Genomic DNA, 21,416 nt, shown 5'->3' with positions numbered 1-21,416 from the left:
GTTTTCCTTCTATATTGTAGACCAGGTACACTTCCCTCCACCAAGTTTCTGGTTGAGCCACTTCTATCCAAGACCGCAGCCCTGATTTTGGCTTTATCTTAGCGAAATATTATCGTCACAGAATGCTGCGCTGTGCCGCATAATTTGCCTTTTCATAATGCATAATTTAATCACTGCTGCAGTAATGTCAGCCTCCATTGATGCATGTTTTCCAATAACAGACCTCTTGGGTTTAAGTTGAATCTTCCTTGGTGCAGACAGTCTGGATCCCAGGACTTCTTCTCTCTCTCCTGCAGACTTTCTCCTTGTTAACATTCTGATCCATTACAGGTCATTTGTTTTACTAAGAAGAAAGTAGTAGTAGTTCAGTTCACACCAAATTGAACTAAATGGAGTTCATAGTCTGCTGGTCTTCCGTTCTTGTAATCCGCGTTGACGTAAAGGGCTCTGCGCAGGAGCAGATGTGTTATTGGGCCTGAGATGTATCTGTTCCCTCGACAAAAAACAGCATCTTCTGCCCACGCTTTCTTGAAGCACTGCAGCCCGCCTTGTAAACCAGATGTAGCATCTAACAATAACAGGAGAAGATGGAGCTAGAATGGTATGATCTCTTATTTGATGAGAGGGTCTGTCCTCTGCGGAGAGTGTGCTTGACGCTGTGGAGACAGGACTATAGACTATGGAAAGAGATGGCCCTGTGTGGATTGCGTAGGCACAGTGAGTCTGACTAGGATTCAGTGATAAATGCTGACTAGTTATCATTACCCTCTCACCGATGGGCACCACCAAATATTTCTTCAGGGAGCGAATACGTTGGTCTGCGGTTCCACCAAGAGCCGCATTAGTGTCGCATGCAAAAAGAGAATTACCCTGAATGCCGACTTCATGAAAGGGTTAGGGTGCCTTTCCTCTGGAATCTTTTTTTATATTAGAAAGTGGCAGATTTACAAGTAGAACACATCCGCTGCATTGATCCAGAACACATGAGCTTCATAGGCAACTTTAAAGGGAGTTTCGATGATCTACTCCGCGAAACATATCAAAGGATTCCTGAAATTGTGTATTTTTAAGTAGAAAATATAAACCATAGTGGTCAAATGTAGATAGTTTCAATGACCACTGGAGGTGGAGTACAGAAGTCTTGCTCAAGAAACCTTTCTTTAAAATAACTATTGGGAAATTGTGAATTTTTAGGTAGTAAATGCACAATTTGTGGACACGCTGGCCAGCCTGTTGTGGGAATTCTCTCCTCCTTGGTTTGATGTTTGGGTACATGTAATCGAGCTGGACGCCGGCAAGTCTGTCTAAAATTTCTGAGACATAGACGTAGGCATGAGGAAGCAAACTGGCTTTACGGAGTGCTTGCAGCTCAAAGCACTGGGGCACCTCCGGTATCATGAGCTCCTGCACCCTGAGAGCACCCTTACCCCCTGCCACACATGACCAGCCTGCACAGCCTACATCCCAGCTCTGAGAACTGGTAGAACAGGAGCATCCAAACACCAAGTCTCTGAAGCCATGCAGCTTGTGGAAGTATGTTGAGATTCTGCACCCAGTATCTCCTGCAAGTAGACCATGCATCGGGTCCGCAGGATCAGAATAAAGCAGCCAATCCCACTGACTCCTCCTACAAATATTTAGAGCAGAGTGCACCCAGGCCCTGGGGATCTCTAACATTTGACAAGTAGCACCCTGTCTTTGGTTCCCTGGAACCTTACACAGGCTCCCAGGTCACTGAATCCGCGTAACTCGACTGCACCATCTGCAAAGCAATGCAGAGCGGCTGTAATCCTAGTGAGGACAGCTCCTAGATACCCTCACGGGTGACAAGAAGCGCTCTACAAATCTACTGATTGATCAAATGATCCTCTTCATCTCTTTTCTCACCTTACACTAGAACAAGCCAGAGACCCAGCCACCATTTGGCCATGACCACCGGCACAGAAGGCTCAAGAGAACAACCCGGCACATGCAAGCGTTTGAGTGCTTCCTGGCAGGACTCTCAAAGGCAGTTCAGGAACTAGGCAGCGATGCTCTACTTTTAATACGACACTCCTAGCACCCGTCACAAAGGAGATTCTGATTTCAACCCTTGTAATGAGGCAGGTTCCAGACCTCCCAGCATGGCTGATATACCGTTAAACAGAAAGGATTAAAAAAAGTGATGGATAAAAAGCTTGCATTAATCTCCGCCACCGCTATTTACTCAGTCCTGAATCCCAGTCCATCGTTATTTTGCCCACCATGAAATCTTAGTTTGGACCCTGCCATGTGCAAATCAGCCTTGACCCAGTAGGAACAGTCCAGCCCGATTGGCCAGGCGAGGTCCTCTCTGAACTGCAACACGAGCACCCCAAGTCTAGCTTCACCCTTATTAGGTCTCCTCAGTCCGGTATATTTATTTTATTTATAAAGTTTTCTATAGTGCAAACTTGACCCGAGAGGGTATCGGAACGCTTTACATCTAGGATTGTTGCGTTAGAAGTCGCATCAGATACAAGAGCATAGTAAGGTACAGGGCACATAAACAATATTTCAATAAATCGTAGAAGGGTGGGGAGGAAGGAATTATAGCGGGGAGACGAGGAGGAACTATGCCCAATGTCCGGCTGGGTAGGTGACGGTCAAGGGGGAAACCAGGGCCAATCTCCTCATTAGCTGTCTTGCAGCTCCACCGGGCATCAGCCATGTTGCTCAGGTCTCAACGTTCAGGAAAAAACAGTTTTGAGTTTATTTGATTTGCGACGGTTATATAGAGCTATCTAGACCCGGAGGTATTAGAGCGCATAACCAGGGGAAACGGGGTATAGCTTAGATCCAGTGGCTCAGGATCACCACCCCCTTTTGTACCATTTTGTTCGCCATAAGTTGGCAGGGTATGCTCAGACGTGAGTCCCTTGCTCACTTTGCCACTGGATTCAAGCAAGCCGGGCTGAAGACGGCTGCAATGCCAGAAACCGGTCCTCGGAAGTTTGTTTCCGGTCCAGGGAAGGCATGGCTTGGCAGTTCGGGCTGGACTGTTCCCATGAGGCACAGGGTCAGACTGATTTGCATATGGCCATGTCAGAACTGGGGTGGCAGAGTGGGCTAAAGAACGGTGATGGATCAAACTCAGATCTGTTGACTGGGTGTGAGTGATTGGTTCAGATGCTCCGTCCATCACCACCCCCTTTTGTACCTCCGTGTGCATAGGACCCTCGTTTGGGCATTCTCATCCAACTTAGAGTGTCACACTGACATACACAAAAACGTGACGGATGGAATGCTTGAATGAATCCCAGTCACTGGCAATTACTCTGGTGGCATCCCACTCCATAGTTACTTTACACGCCACGCCATGCTAGTTTGGACTCAGCCATATGCAAATCACCTTTTGTGTGTTTGATGTGACGCTTTCTGTGGCCACGGATAAGCCAAGATGCCATTCCCTTGCTTACCGTGCCACACCCGACTGAAGAACCCCGATCAGGGCAAACCCGGTCTTGACTTGCTTGTTTCTGGTTCAAGGAGAGCCTGGCCTCTCAGTTCGGGCTGGACTGTTTCCACTGGAGAAGGGTAAAGACTGATTTGCACATGGCTGGCTCCAAACTAGGGTGTATGGTGGGCAAAAGATTAATGGGTTGGAGTGCTACCCCGAACGAATGCAAGTAGTTACACTTATTGCAAGCAGCCTCCCTTTGTGCTGGCTATCTGGAAATGCCCTCTTTGACGGGGCAGTTCCATGAGTAGGTGTTGAATACTAGTTTATAATTAGGGCTCCCTGTTTTCCGTTTTTACAGATTTTTACAGATAAATACAGACAGAAAACCATTTACTTTCTTGTCTGTATTTATTTTTAAATGCGGATAAAAACGGAAATTGGGTGCTTTTTGAGTGATTTTCAATACACGTTACCATGACTGCCAGGCTAAATAACTGTGGATTGATAGGTAAGGGAGTTAAAAAATAAAGTCATTTTTAGTAAAGAGGCTTAAACAGCAGTAGCTATGCACAAGGCTGATACTGAAATGTGCATTGATTTATATTCTGTGAGTGTTCATATCACTGAAACCTGGCAGGCATTCAAGCATGACTGCATATTTATTGGTTAAATAAATGTGGAAATATACCAATTTCAGCTTTCTTTTTTCACAATACCCATTATAAATATGGATTAATACAGATAAAGTTAACAAAAAATAAATATGGATACAGACGGAAATGACAAAAAAATAAATACCATAAAACCGGGAGCCCTATTTATAATGCAGTACTGATAGCCATTTAAGCATCAGCCAGAAGGCCACTGATCGAATGGTCTTGGAGTGTGTTTTATCCTTTTAAACTCCTGAGCAGGTGTGAGGGACACTGCTGTAGTACACTGAAGGCAGTTTTAGATCTCTGCAGAGGGATGAAGCGTTCGATGAGTGTAGAAATGGGTAAACGCTTTATACTCCTGAACAAGTGACCCTGGTGCACAATAGTGTCGCAGAGAACTGTCGTGGCACAGATGGCCACTCTGGAAGTGCTGCTGCCACTAAAAACAGGTGGAGCATGATTCACTTGCAGAGCAGGAGCAATGCAAGCCCCCCGCGGACGTAGAACAGGAACCGTGGTCCATGGGTCTGCTGTAGCGCCATGTTGGTTGAGGCCCGTCTTGGTTTACCAAACCTGCTCACACAATGCACCCTTGCAGTCGTAGGACGGATGGAGAAGACGTTGAGTGGTTGACCTGGGGACTGAGGGTAACCGTGACCATCTAAGCTTCTGGTAGCGAAGAGCGGCTAGTGAACGTGTTTTTGGGGCTGGTTCTTTTGGGTTCAATTCAGGAGTAGGCCGAGCACAACGCTTACCTTCATCCATTTCCTCAGCCTTAGGAAGTTCAGGCGGGACCGTAGGCTTAGAGGAAGAGGTGAGCTCTCAAGGTTTTGTGAACTTGGGGAAGTTCTCTTCAGATCTTGAGGGAAGGCCAGGGCTTTCCAGAGCCTACATCCTTGTACATGAAGAGATCTTTTGAGTAGGGGCAACCGGAGGCCTGTAGGGCGCGGGTGGTTAACGGGTGGAGAAGTGTGGCTCACTGGTTAGAGCAGGCAGACCCTGAAGCAGAGGTCAGACCCGGGACCAGGGTTCAATTCCCGACGCGGCAGGGTCTTGAGCTCAAATGTCCATGGACTCGATAATTCTCGCTTCGATGCCTGACCTAATCATGGGTTCACACTCTGCAACTCTGGGCATTAAGCTTGCTTAATCTCCACAACGGCCCCACCGCGGCGGGATGCCTGGCTTTCACCTTGGGGATGCCCGGTAGGGGCTATCTCACAGGGAAAAGCCAGGACGGGTTCCCAAGGCAAGCGCGGAGATACCCCTTCGGGGGTCGATTCTGGCGCTATATAAGAAACATAATAATAATAATAATAATAATTAATCCCTAGTGCCGGGGGGCAAAGGAGCCTATGACTTGGCCATGGAAGGATTTCTGGGCAGCACGGGTGACCTTGAGTTGTCTCATCTTGTTTGTTTGTCCTAGGGCTGGCTTGATGGGACCCGAGCAGTGTGTTGCTGGACTATTTGCAGTGGGTCCTGTGTCCTCTGGGGTCGGCCCATGCACTGACTACTGCGGTCATCCAGGTGGTCTCCCATGGCAGAAGGCATAGAGGCAGGATCTGAGGAACAGGAGGTTGAGGGAACAGATTCTAACCTATGCAGGGGGCTGAGTCCATTCTTCTTGTCTTTGACCACGTGATGAGCGCAGGGCGTATCCTTGCCAAACATCTGAATTGTATATTTTGGGCACCTACTGGCCTTTTTAGGGACCAGAACAGGCTCTGTCACATTTAATTGGGTAATAGCAACACCTGTTTCTTGTACAGCTCTTAGAAAGTGCAGAAGTGTGGGTATAAAGCGCTGTATACAATGTCAAGGTTTGCTTTCAGTGTGACAGGGTGAACTTGGCACTGGTTGGCATAATTCGATGATTCAAATCAAAATGCCCTCGCAATTAAGAGGTACTGCGTCCCAGCTGAGAAATGTTCAAGCAGTTAAAAAAAAAAAGTGCAGGTACTCCGTACCTGACAGCACCTGCCCATTTAAAGCACCGGGTTAAGCGTGTCTTGGCGTACCTCAACACAAAACTTAAATATCCCAACTTATCAAAGAGGATGCAAGGGACGCACCCCAAGAGTTTATCAACGCTGCCTTTACTCCTGACTATCAAAAAATTGAATATTTGCCTCGTGTACACAGAAGGCCACAGGACCGGAGGAAGCGTGTTCTGTTCCCAGAGAGGCCACTGGTTTTAAGTTCGCTGTGGGCCACACAGGCCTCGCATGCCAGGGCCCGTCCGGGGGTATGGAGTGCAGTCAGAGGCCCTCGGGCGCCTGACATCTCAAGCCGCGGCGTGAAAGAATGACAATCCGCCCTCCTCTGAGCCTCGAGTCCCGGCGCTCCCTGTCCACGCATGTCTGACCCTGAGCGTCTGCCGCGAGCCTCCGACGGCCCCACGGAGATTACAATGCGAGGAATGCGGCCTTAAATCCTTCGTTTGAAGTCGAAGTCGGGTCTTCATTATTCTCTTTGACTGTGCACCTTCTGTTCTAGTAAAATATGTCTTTCAAAGTTTCTGCGGAATGGGAGGAAGGAAATGCGTCAATAAAATGTATTTGACGTACTATTTTATTTGACCTTCGTCCCCGTTAGCAGGTGGCATTTTGTAGCTTTTGCGTACGTTGGTTATTTGAAAATACGCACTTATATACTTTGTAGAGTCAGTTAAAGGCAGGTAAAGCAAATGTATTCGCAGTTTAGAAGTCTTTGCTCATACATTACTTTTGCGTATGACGTCGTCTTCACGCAGGTTACTTCGACCTAGACTGCCCACTTCATCTACAGGTGTGTGCATTGTTTGGATGAGACGTTCAATCTTACTCGACACAAGTGCAGTTCGGTATCTACAGATACACAGCCACAAGAGAGCACGTGAGGAGATGTGGCTTAATGGCCAGATTTGCTGACCTTGGAATTGGGAATCAGGTTCGTGTCTGGGGTCATCTCTCCATCCTGTGATCCTGTGCAAATCACTTAACCCTCCCCCATGTCCTTAAAACATGAAACTGACCTTGTTCCATATGCTATCTGGTGCTGATGTAAACGACTATCGCAATAAAGTTCGCACAATTAAAAAAAGCAAAATAAAAAAAGAATAATGCTGTGGGCGTGTCTGACTTTTGCCTGCCCCATAGGTGGAGGAGTTACTATTAGTCGTTACTCGACGGCCTCTTTCTTGAGTGCGTCTACCATGGGTAGGTTTACGCAGCCCATGCCTGCGGGTTGATACCCAGGTGGAGTAAAGAGGCCTGATGCCACTACTGTCTGTATCCAGTGCACATATGCCATTGGTTGCATTCTTTCCACCGCTAGGGCACTATCCTCTGCCCCCGGGCAGTGCTGGGAACTGGGATGAAAAAGTGTGTGGTTGGGAGCGAAGCAGTTACTTACCGGTAATCTTCAATTACGCTACCCTTCTCAATCCAGATGACTGACTAACATATCCACCACTCAAATTACTTTCATATTTCACTATTCTAATTCAACACTAATCCTTTATGGGTTCTGGAGGAGCGTGCTACTCGCCGAAAAAGCGATTCAACGCCTCATCAGTGGAAGTAAGCGCTATATAAATGCAGTTACAAAACAATTCAATACAATTACGGATGGGATCGCCTCCTCGTCATTGTCCTACTTGTGAGACCATCCTGCCACCAGACAGGAGCAGCTTTACTAAACTTTCTACTATTCCCCTTAAAAAAGAGCGTAATGCGCATAAATTCCCTCCCCTCACACTGTGTTCCAGGAAGGGAACCGCAAAGCGAAACGCGCAGCGGGCGCGCCACCGACACGCCGAAGGTGCTCAAGAAGCAAGCCCGTCTGCGCCCGTCCGCGCCCTGCCGGGGCCAGGGGCCGGTTATTATGCCCATTTTACCACCTATACAGCACTTGAGCCGCAAAATTTACAGGGCAACTGGCACATTAGTCCAAGTGTCAGGGCGTCTGTTAGGAAATAAGGCATCCTGTCCTCCAGAGACTCCTTCCCTGAACTCCCCTCCCGGCCCACCGGGCCGGGTCCTCCCTTTACCAACAAGGACCCCCTGGAACCACTAGCCCTGATCCCCCGGCAGCGGGATCTCTCGTCATCACCTTTCTAAATACCCGGTCTATGGTGAAGTATCAACTTGAGATATTTCAACTGCTCGACTCTGACAGACCTGACATCCTCCTCCTGTCAGAAACCTGGCTCACGGCCGAATCCACCCCGACATTCTCACAGCAGTACCTACAGGCTATTACATACTTCAGGCCAATAGGTTATCGGGAAAATCGGGGGGCGGGGTGGCAGCCATTATTCAACAGAAGCATAAATTCACTGCTCTTGAGACTAGTGGTATACCTCGAGTCGACCGCCTCATCCTAAAATTTGAATTGCCCAAGTCTCCCTTTATTTGTGCCCTCTTCTACCGACCTCCTGACCACATGCCCTTATTCCCCCAACTACTAGGCAAATTAATCTCCCAGTTAGTTATAAACCCTTTCGATGCTCATGACGAGCTCAGCTCGTCATGATGCACAGTTGAGCTGTGCTGATGACGAGCTGAGCTCGTCATGACACCAGCAAAATGGCAATTTTCAGCACGGGGGGGGGAAACGCCTAGCAGCCAAGGTGTTAACCATGCCAGGATAATTATTCTCGGTGATTTTAATTACTGGCCCTCTGACACACACGAGAGTGCCAACTCCGTCGAGTTCACAGATCTCTTATGAGGCATGAACTGTATCCAACATGTGCACAAGGCCACCCACGACAAACAGCACATTTTGGACCAAGTCTGGACCTCCAACCTTGAAATAACACCCCCACTAGTCTCCCCGTGCACATGGTCGGACCACCATTTTATCACATTCAGTATGGTCTGTATCCTCCCTACCAAACCTCCCCTGGCAGGTAACTTCCTGGCCAGAAATTGGAAACGGGCCAATATCGGCGACTTCTGTGCGCTTTTATTAGCCACCTCCCCCGCCGACCAAAGCTCCCTCTGTCATCAGGCATTAAACCTTGATCAATGGCTTGAATCAGCCAGCAACAAGATTGTCCCCTTTAAGAGAACCAACCTTAAATGCCCCCATGATGCCCAACGCTGGTTCTCCGATGACCTGAAAAGGAAGAAACTGGCCCTTAGACAAGTAGAGCGCCGTTGGAGGCGAGCATATGCACCTGGGGAAAGAACCACCTATGTAGCCTTGTTAAAAAAGTATAAACATCTCTAACCTCCAGGCTAAGACAACCTATTTTTCTTCAAAAATTACAAACTCAGCTACGAAAACGAAAGATATTTTTGCAATAGTTAATGAGCTTGCGCAGCCCGACAGAGTGATCGCTAAATCTGCCCCCTCACAAACACTTTGCGACTCCCTGAATTAGTTTTTTATTGACAAAATCACCTCCATTAAAAACAATATTCCCATCCCCACATCCCTTACCACTCTTCCTTTCACATGCAAAAACCCCTTCACTTTGGACCAAATCCCCCCGATCTCCAGAGAGGAGTTTCTGGCTCTCCTAAAAAGGGTGGAATCTGGCTCCCCCAATGATTGTTGTCCTCCTCACATCTTGCAAGAGGCCTTTCTTACCTGCCCTGACCCGCCCCTCTCCCTCCTTAACAACTCCCTCAAACTAGGTATCGTCCCCGATACCTTTAAACATGCTGTGATTGTCCCGATCCTGAAGAAACCAAAGGACGATCCATCGGTACTGATTAATTTCCCCCAATTTCCCTGCTCCCTTACCGTAGTAAGATACTAGAGGCCCACGTTATTGAGCATTCTCAGTTTCTCGACCCTCGGCAGGCAGGATTTAGACCAGCTCATTCCACGGAGTCCGCCATCCTGGCAGTTATGGACGTGCTTAGGAGAGGAGCCGATAAAAACACCACCCAGGCCCTGGTGCTCTTAGATCTGTCAGCTGCGTTTGACACGGTCGATCATGATCGACCGTGTCAGCAATGCGGGCATCCAGGGTCTGGCCCCCAGATGGATTTCCTCCTTTCTACATAAGCGATTCCAGGCAGTTCGCCTGGCTAACTTTTCGGCCAAAAAAAACAGGTTGACCTGTGGGGTCCCCCAGGGTTCTTCTTTATCGCCCCTCTTGTTTAATTTATACATGCAACCCCTGATTGTGTCCTTGCGCAACAGCCCAGCAATAACCTTCAATTATGCCCATGACCTCCAGCTGGTGTTTGACATCGACTCATCCAACACATCAGTCATCAATTTCCAATCTACCATGACCTCCATCAGCGAATGGATGTACACCAATCAATTAAAACTTAATCCTGATAAAACGGAGCTGATCCTGATTGGAGGTGCCACCAACCCCTGGGATTCCAGCTTTTGGCCCCCATCCCGGGGCAACCCCCTTGCCCAGTGGATACTGTAAAAAGCCTTGGGGTCTTAATCTGCAAAGACCTGTCCTTGAAACCCCAAATCAACGCAGTGGTATCCTCCTGTTTCTTTCACCTTCGCAGAATTCGTAAGATCTGCAGATTTCTGACCACTGAGGCCCTTACTCTTGGCATTCTGGCCCTGGTCATCTCTCGCATTGATTATGCAAACTCACTCTATGTTGGCATACCAACATACCAACTTCGCAGTTTACAGCTGGTACAAAACCAAGCAGCCAGGCTCATCTTTCATCAACCTAAGCATCAACATGTCAGCCCTCCGATGAAGAGCCTCCACTGGCTCCCGGTGGCCAAACAGTTGTGTATTCAAATAGGGTTGTACCATCTTCAAAGCCCTCGCTGGCCAGGGCCCAGCTTTAATCTCTTCTCGGATCCATCGCTATGCTCCTGTACGTGAGCTCCGCTCCTCCCACCTCAATCTGCTCATGATCGCCACCTTTAAACGTAAAAAACATGGTGGCCTCAGATTTTCTTTCCTGGCCCCCCATTTTTGGAACTCTCTTCCGACTGAACTTAGATCTGTAACCTGCTACACCCAATTCAGAACACGTCTTAAAACCCTTCTGTTCTCACAAGCATATGAGGAAAGCTTCTGTCATTCTGCTACTGCCGTCAACCCGCTCTCAGCACCATGAGACCGCCTGGTGTAAGTGTGCTTAACAAGTAATTTTAACATAACATAACATAACATAACATAACATAACATAACATAACATAGGAGGGAGGAGTCTTACTGTGACGAGGAGGGCTATCCTAAGGTTAATGAAGATGACAGCTAAATAATTGGTTCATTACCCCCATGTCTGACATCCTTGTAATTTTCCTAACTTGTGAGGATGTACCTAAGCAACCGGAATGAAACAGACACAATTATATGCTGGTTACCATGACTATATTTACAACAATTATTTCATTGCTGTTTTTATTACAGATACCCCTAAATTGTCCAGTTGTTATAAAAACAAATCTAATTTACAACGGGAAAGAAAAGTATTGGAACCTGCTCATGTGGCTGCCCTACGTATTTACTGGAGCGAAACACCCCCCGCTTCAGTCCCGGAAGCCGCTGCTGCTGTAGTAGACTTTGCCGTAACATTCCCTGGCACTTCTAGATCCGTAGAGAGGTATATACGCCTGGGAGATTGCGCCTCTGACCCATCTACTAATTGCTGGAGCTGAGGCTTCCTCACTGTGCATACTGTCCCGTGGGAGATGAGGCTTCACGAAAGGTTTTATTTTCTGTAGATATATCTAAAGGACTCTCAAGGGTTGATAGAACATTATCTGAGACCTGAAAGACTGGGAGAACAACCTCCTGTGAGTATTACAAATGAGACTGAACTTTAGGCTTACATTTCGGATTTTTCCTTAACCTACTTTGTCTGGAAAAAAATCGTAAGAAAAATGTTAACTCGCCTATTCTTCTTACCGAGGTTTTGAACTCCATGATATATTAGCATGATTCATAGGCTCATACGGAGCTTTATGCAAGCCCAATAAAGCCCAGGAAAGAATTGGTGATGAAATTAGTTTTTTAAAATCAAAAACTTCAAAGAAGTTTTTATGCAACGCAGAATTATGGTTAAATCACATACCCATCTGGATTCCCTACAAGGTCGGATAGTTGCCCAATGTGAGGAAAGCTTTAAAGGAGCTAAACATTTTGAGAATTTATCTCCTAAAAAGTCTTGAATCTTTGGGGAATCGCCAGGCACCGGATCCCAGTCAAATTCGGAACCCCCGGGAGCAGAAGTTTTTGTAGGGTTTAGAGTGCGCTCGAAGAGTGGCATCTTCTTTAACCGCTTGAATATCAAATGCTATCTCTCTGGAACATACCTGCTGTTGCAACCCATTGGCCTAAATGTTAGAAATGGAAACTGAAGAGGATTGGGACTGAATGGTAGAGTTAGAAGTGGGTGTGTTGTAAGATGGGTTAGCAACAGAAACTAGGACCTCCTCGGGTGAAAAAAAGGGCGCAAAGAGAATAAATGTTACTTCATCCCTCAGAATCTCCTGAGGCAGCTTCGGGAGCAGTTGAATCGGAGGGAAGGTGTACATTAGTTCCTAAGGCCATGAAACAGTTAATGCATCCAACACTACCTTTACACGCTTCCCGACATACCGTCTCGGTACAAAAACAATGAAGAAGGGCATTCATTGGTGATGTAAGAAGATCGAGAGTTGACTTACGCAAATGGTCACAAAGTATTTTGAATACCTGGAGACGCAGGTGAAAATTTATTGAAGATGATATGTATCGACTGAGCCTTTCGGCTTGGAGTTTGACTATCCCCGAAATGTACATGACTTGAATCGACAACTGGTCAAGAGAAACTTTCGTCTGCTAATGTGGCCAGGGAATGCAACTTTGTTCCCCATTGCCTGTTTATATATGAGTTGGCAACCAAATTGTCTGTCTTCACCAACACAGGTTTGCTCCCAACTCCCCCTATTTGAAGAGTTCAGGCATTTCTGCTGAGATCAATTTCCTGGAGTTTCCTGTACACCCAAGGCAGACCGTCTAACCCCACTGTCATCAAGACCTGTGGAAGTGGCTTCAACATCTAAACTGCCTTTTGAATATTCAGGGGACAAAAACACTGGTGGCGGTCCTGAACTATTTTTTGTGATACTGACATTTTAATATTGTAGTTCAGGGATGCAGCGGACCACTGTCCTAGCCTATGTTATACCAGTGTTCTTCATTTAAGTCTGGCAGAAGGAACTACAGTTGTACAGACGATCAAACCCTGAACTCTTAACCACTGATGTGCAGTTGCCGAAAGAGCTTGAAGGTGGTCTTGAAGGTGAGCTTGCTGTCTCACTCTCTTCTTCTGGCTTGATGCCGCTCTCTTTCGAGGAGGGCGCTAATGACTTTCTTGTGCCATGTTGGAGTCAGTTGTGATTTGTCTTTGTTGAGAAGAAATCCCATGAACGTTAGAATCTTGCATACCAATGCAACATTCTCCTCTACCTTAGGTTGAGTAGATACTACAATTAGCTAATCATCAAGGGAGGCAAAAAGAAGCACACCAAACGTAAGTAAAAATATATGTAAATGAGTTACCACCTCATCCTTGTAAACATTCTTGGTGAGGAAGACCGGCCAAAAGGAAGACGCTTGAAGTGGAAATGCTGATTCCCAGGCGTAAACTGAAGAAACCTCCGGGAAATCATGTGAACTGTGACGTGACAATAAGAGTCCTGTAAGTCCAGGGTCCCCTTGAGATACTAGGGGAATCACTCTCTGCAGAGATTCCATTTTGAATGTCACATGTTTTACAAACTTGTAAGGTTTTTCAAATCCAGAACAGGTTGATAACTCCTGTCCAGATTTGGCACCTGGAAGAGTAAAGAATAAAACCTTCTCTTTCGACCTCTGGTACTGAAATGATTGCTCCTCTTTGTAGAAGAGCATGAACTCCCTGGAGTATTGTTTGTAGCTTTATTTGACTTTTGGGAATTGGAGTTTGTTGAAATGCGGGTGGGAGGGAGAGTCTGAAATTCTGTTTGATAGCCTTGACGAACTATGGACTGGAACCATTTCTCTTATACACGTCTTTTCCACTGGGCTTACTCTTCTCCCATCCTAGGTGAGTCATTCTCATTGTTTAGGACTTTAGGTCGAGCGTGAGTCAGAGCGCAAGCGCTGCTCTTCGAAGAGCTGTGGTAGTTGAGTACAGAGAGAAGCTTCGTCCACTCCCCTGCCCTTATTTTTCATTGGCTTGTGTGTTTGTCCTTAGTAAATGTTGGATTCTGATTCATTATGAGGCTTCTTAGTCCCCCCTTAGTAAAGCCATGTCGTCATTTGTATCCTCCTTTGGCTACTGGACCCTTTACTTGGTTGTTATACAGGGCATGTACAATTTCCTTCGTGCACACGTAGCGTCACGCAGCTTTGTCCGTGCCTTCTCCTTTTCTTCCCCCCGGCCCACCTCTAACCACCCTCCCGTTGTCCCTGCCTTCTCCCCCCCACCCTCCCAATTGATGTCCGTGCCTTCTCCCCCCTCCCTCCCGTTGTCCGTGATGCCAAGTTGCCAACAATTTGCAGTGCAATAGGTCTCGCGTAAATTGGGGACCTATTGCATTGCAAATGCTTGTTTTGTTGTTGCCGTCGGAGCATGGGTTGCTGTGGTCAGGATTTCCCAACTGCTGCAGCTCCCCAAACTTGAGCCCGGCCTCGAAAGGGCTGTTAATTCTGAAGACTCCGATTGTAGCGTCTTTGAATAAATTGCCTCTTAAAATTGAATGGTTAGAAAGGGTGAAGCAACTTTTTTTTCCTCATCTGCATTTTTTTAACCATGTCACCCAATTATGCAAAAAAAGTTTATCTCCAGTAAAGACAAGCTGGAGAATGAGAGACTTTTGAGATTGATAAAACTGCCACATGGCCAACAAAAGCAGACGTCTAGCAGCACTTGCAGCCCCTGCTGTGATAGCAGAGGACCAGAGGAAATCAAAAGACAGGTCAGAAAGAAACTGTTCTAATAGTTCCTGATTTGCCAACATTTCCATAGGACGTCACTTACAAATATTTTTTTGAACCAATAGAAAAGTGTTTAGATCAAAGATAAATTTGGCTAAAACGGCACTGATGGTTGAAGGTGACATTCATGATACAAGCCTAGCTGTCACTTGCACAAACCTCTCACTCAAGGTTTGCTTAGACGTATTGTTGCCGTTCATCATGGCTGAGCGAAGGCCGGGCTGTTGAAGAGGACAAGAGGTGGGTAGAGTAAAAACCATTGAACGTGAACTGATTTTGTTGTGCGGCTGATTTTGCCTTTCCATGTGAGGGTGAGCAGGACGCTTGATCCACACGTAAGCAAAAGTTCCTCTGATTTTACACAATGGTGTCCCCACAGCCTGGAAAATGTATTCCTATCACTTTATTCCCTCCAAGACTGTTCTCTTTGTATGGTGGAAAGATACTAGGTGGATGAAGACAGTCCTGACTAGTCACTTTCTGAATTAAAAAAATATTGGCTTATAAACTATAGAAAGACTTATGTTGCCACAGAACCTCATTCAGAAGCTATAATGTCAAGACAAACCGCCCAAGCCAAACAAAATGATCCAGTAGCGGCCACATAAACCCCCAGTTGACTAGGTCACATGGTTTCTCCACATTCCCAATGGCTCTCACTGCTGGGGTCGCCATCATATTTGCCTGACCTGTTTTTTTTTTTTTTGTTTTTAATATACATTTTTATTGAAGGAAGAAAAACAAGAGGAAATATTACACATATCAGGTGTCATACAGTAAAATATGTTGCAACGGTGAGTAGGCGAATAAGCCAATATAGTAAAATCAGTGTACAGGAGAGTAGGACGTCAACATGAACAGGTACATAAAAAGGGAGTAACAATACGATCCACAACCCCGTTAAGCTGACGCCAGCAAATTCCGTCCAACTCACGATTCAAGATAATTAAGACCAAAGCAGACACCCAGATTATGTGAAAGAGATCGACTCAGGATAAGCAACCCGCCTCTCGTAAAAAGGGGATAAAAGAAAAAAAAAAAAGGCCATAGAACTAAACAATTGCCTGACCTGTTTTAAGGCTGAGTACAAGTGTATCAGTGTTGTTCTTGGGCATTCATGATGTTTTGCAGTCGGCGAGAAATTTGGCAAATACTTTCCCATTAAAGTTAATTAGGGGTTTGGCCTGTGTAAGGCTTAGAATGGTTTTCCATTATTTTTCTTTAGGACCGTGCTGTATTTGTCCTTTCCTACATTACCGGAGCATTCCCTTTAATTACTGATTAATGAATGACCAGTAGCCAAATAGGTTGTAAGCCGTCTTTGCATAATAAAAAAAGAAAAGAAATAAACAACTGCTGGAAGGTTATATTTCCCTGTGGTTTATTTCAGCAAACCAATAAAAGTCACTAGTATTTCCCTATAGGTGGCCTTTTCAGTCACCCCTCCCTGCTGTCGAGTAGAGCACCATGCCATGGTAAGCGGTCAGGGAAAGAGGCAGTCCGCTGGTCATCCTCAAAGATCAGGTTTTTTGCTTCAGTCCAGCTGTGGGTCGCTCTTGCTGGAGGTATTGCTTTAAGTGTCTTATCTCTTAAATACTTTTCTGTAATAACTCGAGAAAACTCTCCTATTCTTTCCTTCTTTATCCTTACGACTCTTGGAAGCTTTCCGCAAATTGAAACCATGCCAATGTTTACTGACTTGTGGTAACCAAGATCCACCTTTAGCAAACTGTGTTAGTATAAGCGGGGTCGAAATGTCTGTTTTTTATCTAGCAAACAGCTGATCCTGTATGATTTTAGTAAATTCCCTGCCTTTGACCCCAAGCTTCTCCCCAAGGGTTTGTTCTTTTGTATCAGTTATGAGATGTGGCACTTATGGCTCACATATTTCTGTTTCCTTTTTGAGCATCATTAGTAGAAGATTTTATTCCTCCTCAGCCATCCATTCCCTTTTCTTCATTATAGCAGTACTAGGATAAGTGATGCTACTCAGGGCTCCCCTACTTGCCCATTTAATCTGCTTTGGTCCACTATTTTTTAAATAGCCATGATTGCTCCAATTAACTATAAAGCCAGGCATTTGACCACTATACACCATCTTATCCAATACTGCTATAATCGATTTATTTGGCTCTGATATCCACTGCTTCGGGGAAGATGCTGTACTTCACGTGACTAAGAAGCGATTGAAGAACCAGTGGGGGTTGAATTCTCATTCTCTACTTTGTGTCTTATTGGTAGTGATGGGTGTTGGTTGGGGATGTTTTGCTGTATGTGCTGATTTATGTATCTGAGATGGTGTTGGAGGTATGATCCTTCCCAAAATTCACTGCTGATTCCATTGTTTTCTTATTCCGCAGGTGGTTGTTTCTCCTCCTATTCTGGATGTCAAAGTGGAAACACCGGATGAAGTATGCATTGCTGACGGCGGCACCACCACCAACGAGAATCAAACAAACCCACAAACTTTTATCACTTCTGCACCAGAGGCCAAGGTACCGGCGACCGAGCCGACAACATTGAACCAAGAGATTTTGGTGGTGGTCAACTCCCCAGAACAGGAACCTCTGTCTCCTGAGAAGGAGCTGCTGGAGATAGTTGACATGGACACAGCAAGCACAGAGGGTGATCCACTTCTGCATGGAGATAGCACTGGCGAGACAATGGTGAAGGTGAAAGAGGAAACGTCGACGCCCTCGACTCCAACGGAAGGACAGCCACTAAAGGGCCGGAAGCCCAGGGACTTGGAGCTGCCATTCTGCCCGAGCCTGCTGTCCTCTGGGACCTGCCAGGAGAGAATCAATGCCACAGTAAACACACTGCTGTCTGCGGGCGGTGGGAGCAACTCCCTTACTCCCACTGTAATCACTTCACATGCTTTGGTGAGTAGCAGGTCTGGGTTTTGGGTCTTTAACCAGAGAGAGGATTCTCATCTTCTATCCTGGCTGCCCCTAGACAAGTTCTTCGCTTGCTCAGTATTTCCACTAAATTCCTGCCTTCCCTGATGATGATGCTTTCTAGGATTCAGCTGCTTCACAAGGAGGGGTATTGTATGATAACAGATCAACCAACCCTATAGAACTTGTTTCTCTGCTCCCCAGTGATACCATGCGGGCAGGTTAGGTTCGCTTTTGTGGTCATAGGTGGACGAGGAGTCACATCACCATAACCCTAACTTCTGTCTGCAGTGGCATTTCTTCTCTACGGTAAGTAGTGGGCTAGCCCCTTCTGCCTGTTCACCTAGTAGTGGTCTTCAGGAGGTTGGACTGAGGATATTTTTAGGGACAGAAAGAAAGCATTGTTCTTCCAGAAGTGCTTCATGGGCAGGGCCGGGCTTTCCTAAGGGAAAAATCATCCCACACTCATTGAGTCCATCTATCATAAAACTTGATGTCAATTTTTACACTATAAAAATAAGTAGCGCTTGTCCTTTTTACCCTTACTCGTGGCCTAATTTGGGGAGCCCTGAGTACTGTATTATGTAGTAGTGCGAACCTAGCCAAAAGGTAGTGGAGTGCTGTACAGGGTCAAACACCAGCACAAAGGCGATGAGTAGGAGGACAGGAAGCTGATTTGCGGATGGTTAATGCATTGGGATGTAGTGTTCTTTAAAGTGGTGAGTCTTAAACTGGAGCATTGTTGGGGTGGTCCTGATGGATACGGAGATGTTGTTCCAAATCCTGGGTGCACAGAGGTTTTATTAAGAAGAAAGAGCTGATGCTAGGTCATCTGTTTTTTTTTTTTTTTTTTGCAATGTGTTCCATGTGAATGAAGTCGGCGTCCAGGGTGAATCGAAGTGTCTAGGTATTCTGTGAAAGTTTGGGGTTTCAAAACTGTCAAGGTCCATGCTTTTGAGGCATGTTTGTGCTGCTTCATTTTTATTATTTTTGGTAAATAACAGGATTTCTGTCTTGGTTGGGTTGAGCTTCAGGTAGGCGCTGGACAGCCAGGCCTCGATGTGTAAGCAGTGTTTGAGGCATTGGAAGTCTGAAGCAGAGCAGACTTCCAAGTAGAGTTGTGTATCATCGGCACATTGGTCAATCTTGATGCTGTTATCTGTGAGTCGAGCACCAATCAGCTTCATGTATAGGCTGACAGTAACAAACTCTAGAGGACTGCACAGGAGGTCTTTTGAGATCTGTACTTGCCTATGTGAACAAACTGGCGATGAATGGAAAAGTAAGATGAGAACAAGTGAATGACATTGCTGATGAATCCGATTCAAGACTCTAGGGAGCTTGTGAGGGGGAGAGGCTCGACTGTGAAAAAGGCAGCTGAGAGATCAACAATATCAGAAGGTGCGGTCACCTTCATCTGTGGTCAAGAGGGCATCGTCCATGATGTGTGTAAGGTAAAGTTTTCATGTTGAAGCGTGATCTGAAGCCAGACTGGTAGTCCTGCAGGATATGGTTAGCATTGCTGTGATCTACTAAATGAATGGTAAGTGAGTGATGAGCCAGTAGTTTGCAAGGTCATCCGCGTCTAATGTAGGTTTCTTTAAGAGCAGAAGGATGTGTCCTGTCTTGAAAGTATCTGTGAAGATGCCTTGAGTGAGTGAAGCATAGACCGTGGTAGAAGAGCATCTCCAGATGCAGCTTGGATGGAGGGCGATGGTAAGACATCATTTATATATGAAGTGGCTCTGAGGGAGTTTAGTTTTCCAGCACAATATGGGAGGGACAGGGCTTTGAAGGTTGAACACCGCGGGATTCTAAGAGACGGGGTGGCTGTAAGAATCGAAGCATACTTGGTGTTGTCGATGTCCTGTTGGATCTTCTGTGTTTTTCAGGGAAGAAGCGTTGGATAGAATTACACTTTTGTGTGGCGTGTGGAACCAGCAGATCAGGCAGGGCGTTGATGCAATGCTCGATTGGCTTTACCAATGATCTTCTGTTGGAGGCTTCATTGGTGGCGTTGGTATAGTACTTTGCTTTGGCTGATGTGATGAGCTGCCTGTGTGTTGCACGGAGTCTCGGGATGCCATCACAAGTTCTGTTTTTGCTCCATTTTCTTTTCGATCTACGGATGGATCGTTTATTGTCATCGAAGTCCAGAGTGCTGAAGGCGTTGGCTTGCACGTGCGTGTTGTAATTGGGGCATGCATGTTCACATAACTTTCCAAAGAGATATCGAGGTTGTTTAGAAGTGTGTTGGATGAGTTCAAGCATTAGGTTGTATCTGGAGAAGTCTGCATGAAGTATGATGCTTTGAGCAGAGAATACTCTTTTACTGGATCGCCCATTGCAGATTTTCCAAGCAAATGGATACATGTCCTTTTGCGTTGTATTAGTTATACATTTAGGCTGAAGGCAGGATGGGGTGGAAGGGGCAGTAGTGGGCAGGAGAAAGAGAAAGGAGGAGAGTAGGTCAAGACGGTTGAGTGTGAGTAAGGCCATGCACAAGAACTAAGAGGTGACAGTGAGGAGCGTAACTATGAAGAGGAAAGAAAGAAGGAATAGTTGAGCAGTCCACGGGAATGGACCGGTGGAGGAAAAAAGGTTGGGGAGCGTCTTGACAATAGAAGGAAATGGCCCATTCTAGAGTCGGCAATTTAAAAAAGTTTAACACCTCACGGTTAGATTACCAGCCTGGAAGAACCTCTCTCATTAAAAAAACACAGCTTGACTTCCATGCCTTTTGCACGCCCCTCCACTTTTATGGTGCAGTTCTTGTGAAAGTAAGACTGGAGCCATGGCTGACATTCTTTGCAGTTTGAAAAGCATTTATTTGAAACACCAGGTAAACTTGGGAGGAGAATCTAGGCGGGGTAGTACCGTTCCCTTTCCCTTCACTTCTGAACCTGATGGCTCAGTTCTTGAGGCCTTACACTCTACGCAAACTGATCAGTTACGTAGAAACCAGGCAGACTACACCAGGGCGTCGCGTTGGAGCAAGTTGCTTCGTGCTGCCATCGAGCACTGGAGTTTACTCACTCCTGGCCTTACCACTCATGGCTGTAATCAGTTGGTCTGCCCCTAATAAAAATATTTCCTCATTTTAAAAAGAACTGTTCTACTTGGTCACACCAATCTGTTTTGTGAACCTTTTCACAGTTTGTGTACCTGGCTCTGGGTTAAGGAACTGGTAGGTTTGTTTTTGAAAAGTCTTCTGCATACACATAGGTTGTCCGTTAAAACCTGGGGGGGATGTCCTAGAATAAAGTGAACAAATAACAGTAGGGCAGAGGCTTTCTAGGTGCAGGTTGTGACCATGCCCCCTTGGGTTGTGGGAGCAAGAGAACTGGTCGGTGGCGTGGCCAGTGGGCTGTGTGCCTAGAAGCCCACACCTCGTGCCCAGAGCCCATTGCCGTGCGTCCCCCTGCATTTTCTGGGTGCAGGAGATGAAGGTGGTGTGTGGTTTAAGGCCACACAAATGCAGTGAACTCAAGGGGACTAGTAAGCCTAGCATGCTTCAAGAGGCACCAGGTTGTTTGAAAGCAA

At 46.3% G+C, this 21,416-nt stretch overlaps 1 protein-coding gene across 1 annotated transcript in view; it reads left to right on the top strand.

The window, feature by feature from the left end:
* ELK1 (ETS transcription factor ELK1) overlaps nucleotides 1-21,416 on the top strand; it is a 146,357-nt gene that overhangs the window by 85,403 nt on the left and 39,538 nt on the right. Inside the window, exon 4 of the mRNA XM_086940431.1 lies at nucleotides 17,337-17,858. Within this exon, the coding sequence (XP_086796557.1) occupies nucleotides 17,337-17,858 (522 nt within the window). The remainder of the gene's footprint in view (nucleotides 1-17,336; nucleotides 17,859-21,416) is intronic.

This window comes from Lissotriton vulgaris, chromosome 10, assembly GCF_964263255.1.
Source record: "Lissotriton vulgaris chromosome 10, aLisVul1.2, whole genome shotgun sequence".
Lineage (NCBI taxonomy): Eukaryota > Metazoa > Chordata > Amphibia > Caudata > Salamandridae > Lissotriton > Lissotriton vulgaris.
This window is presented reverse-complemented; position numbering and strand designations above follow the sequence as displayed.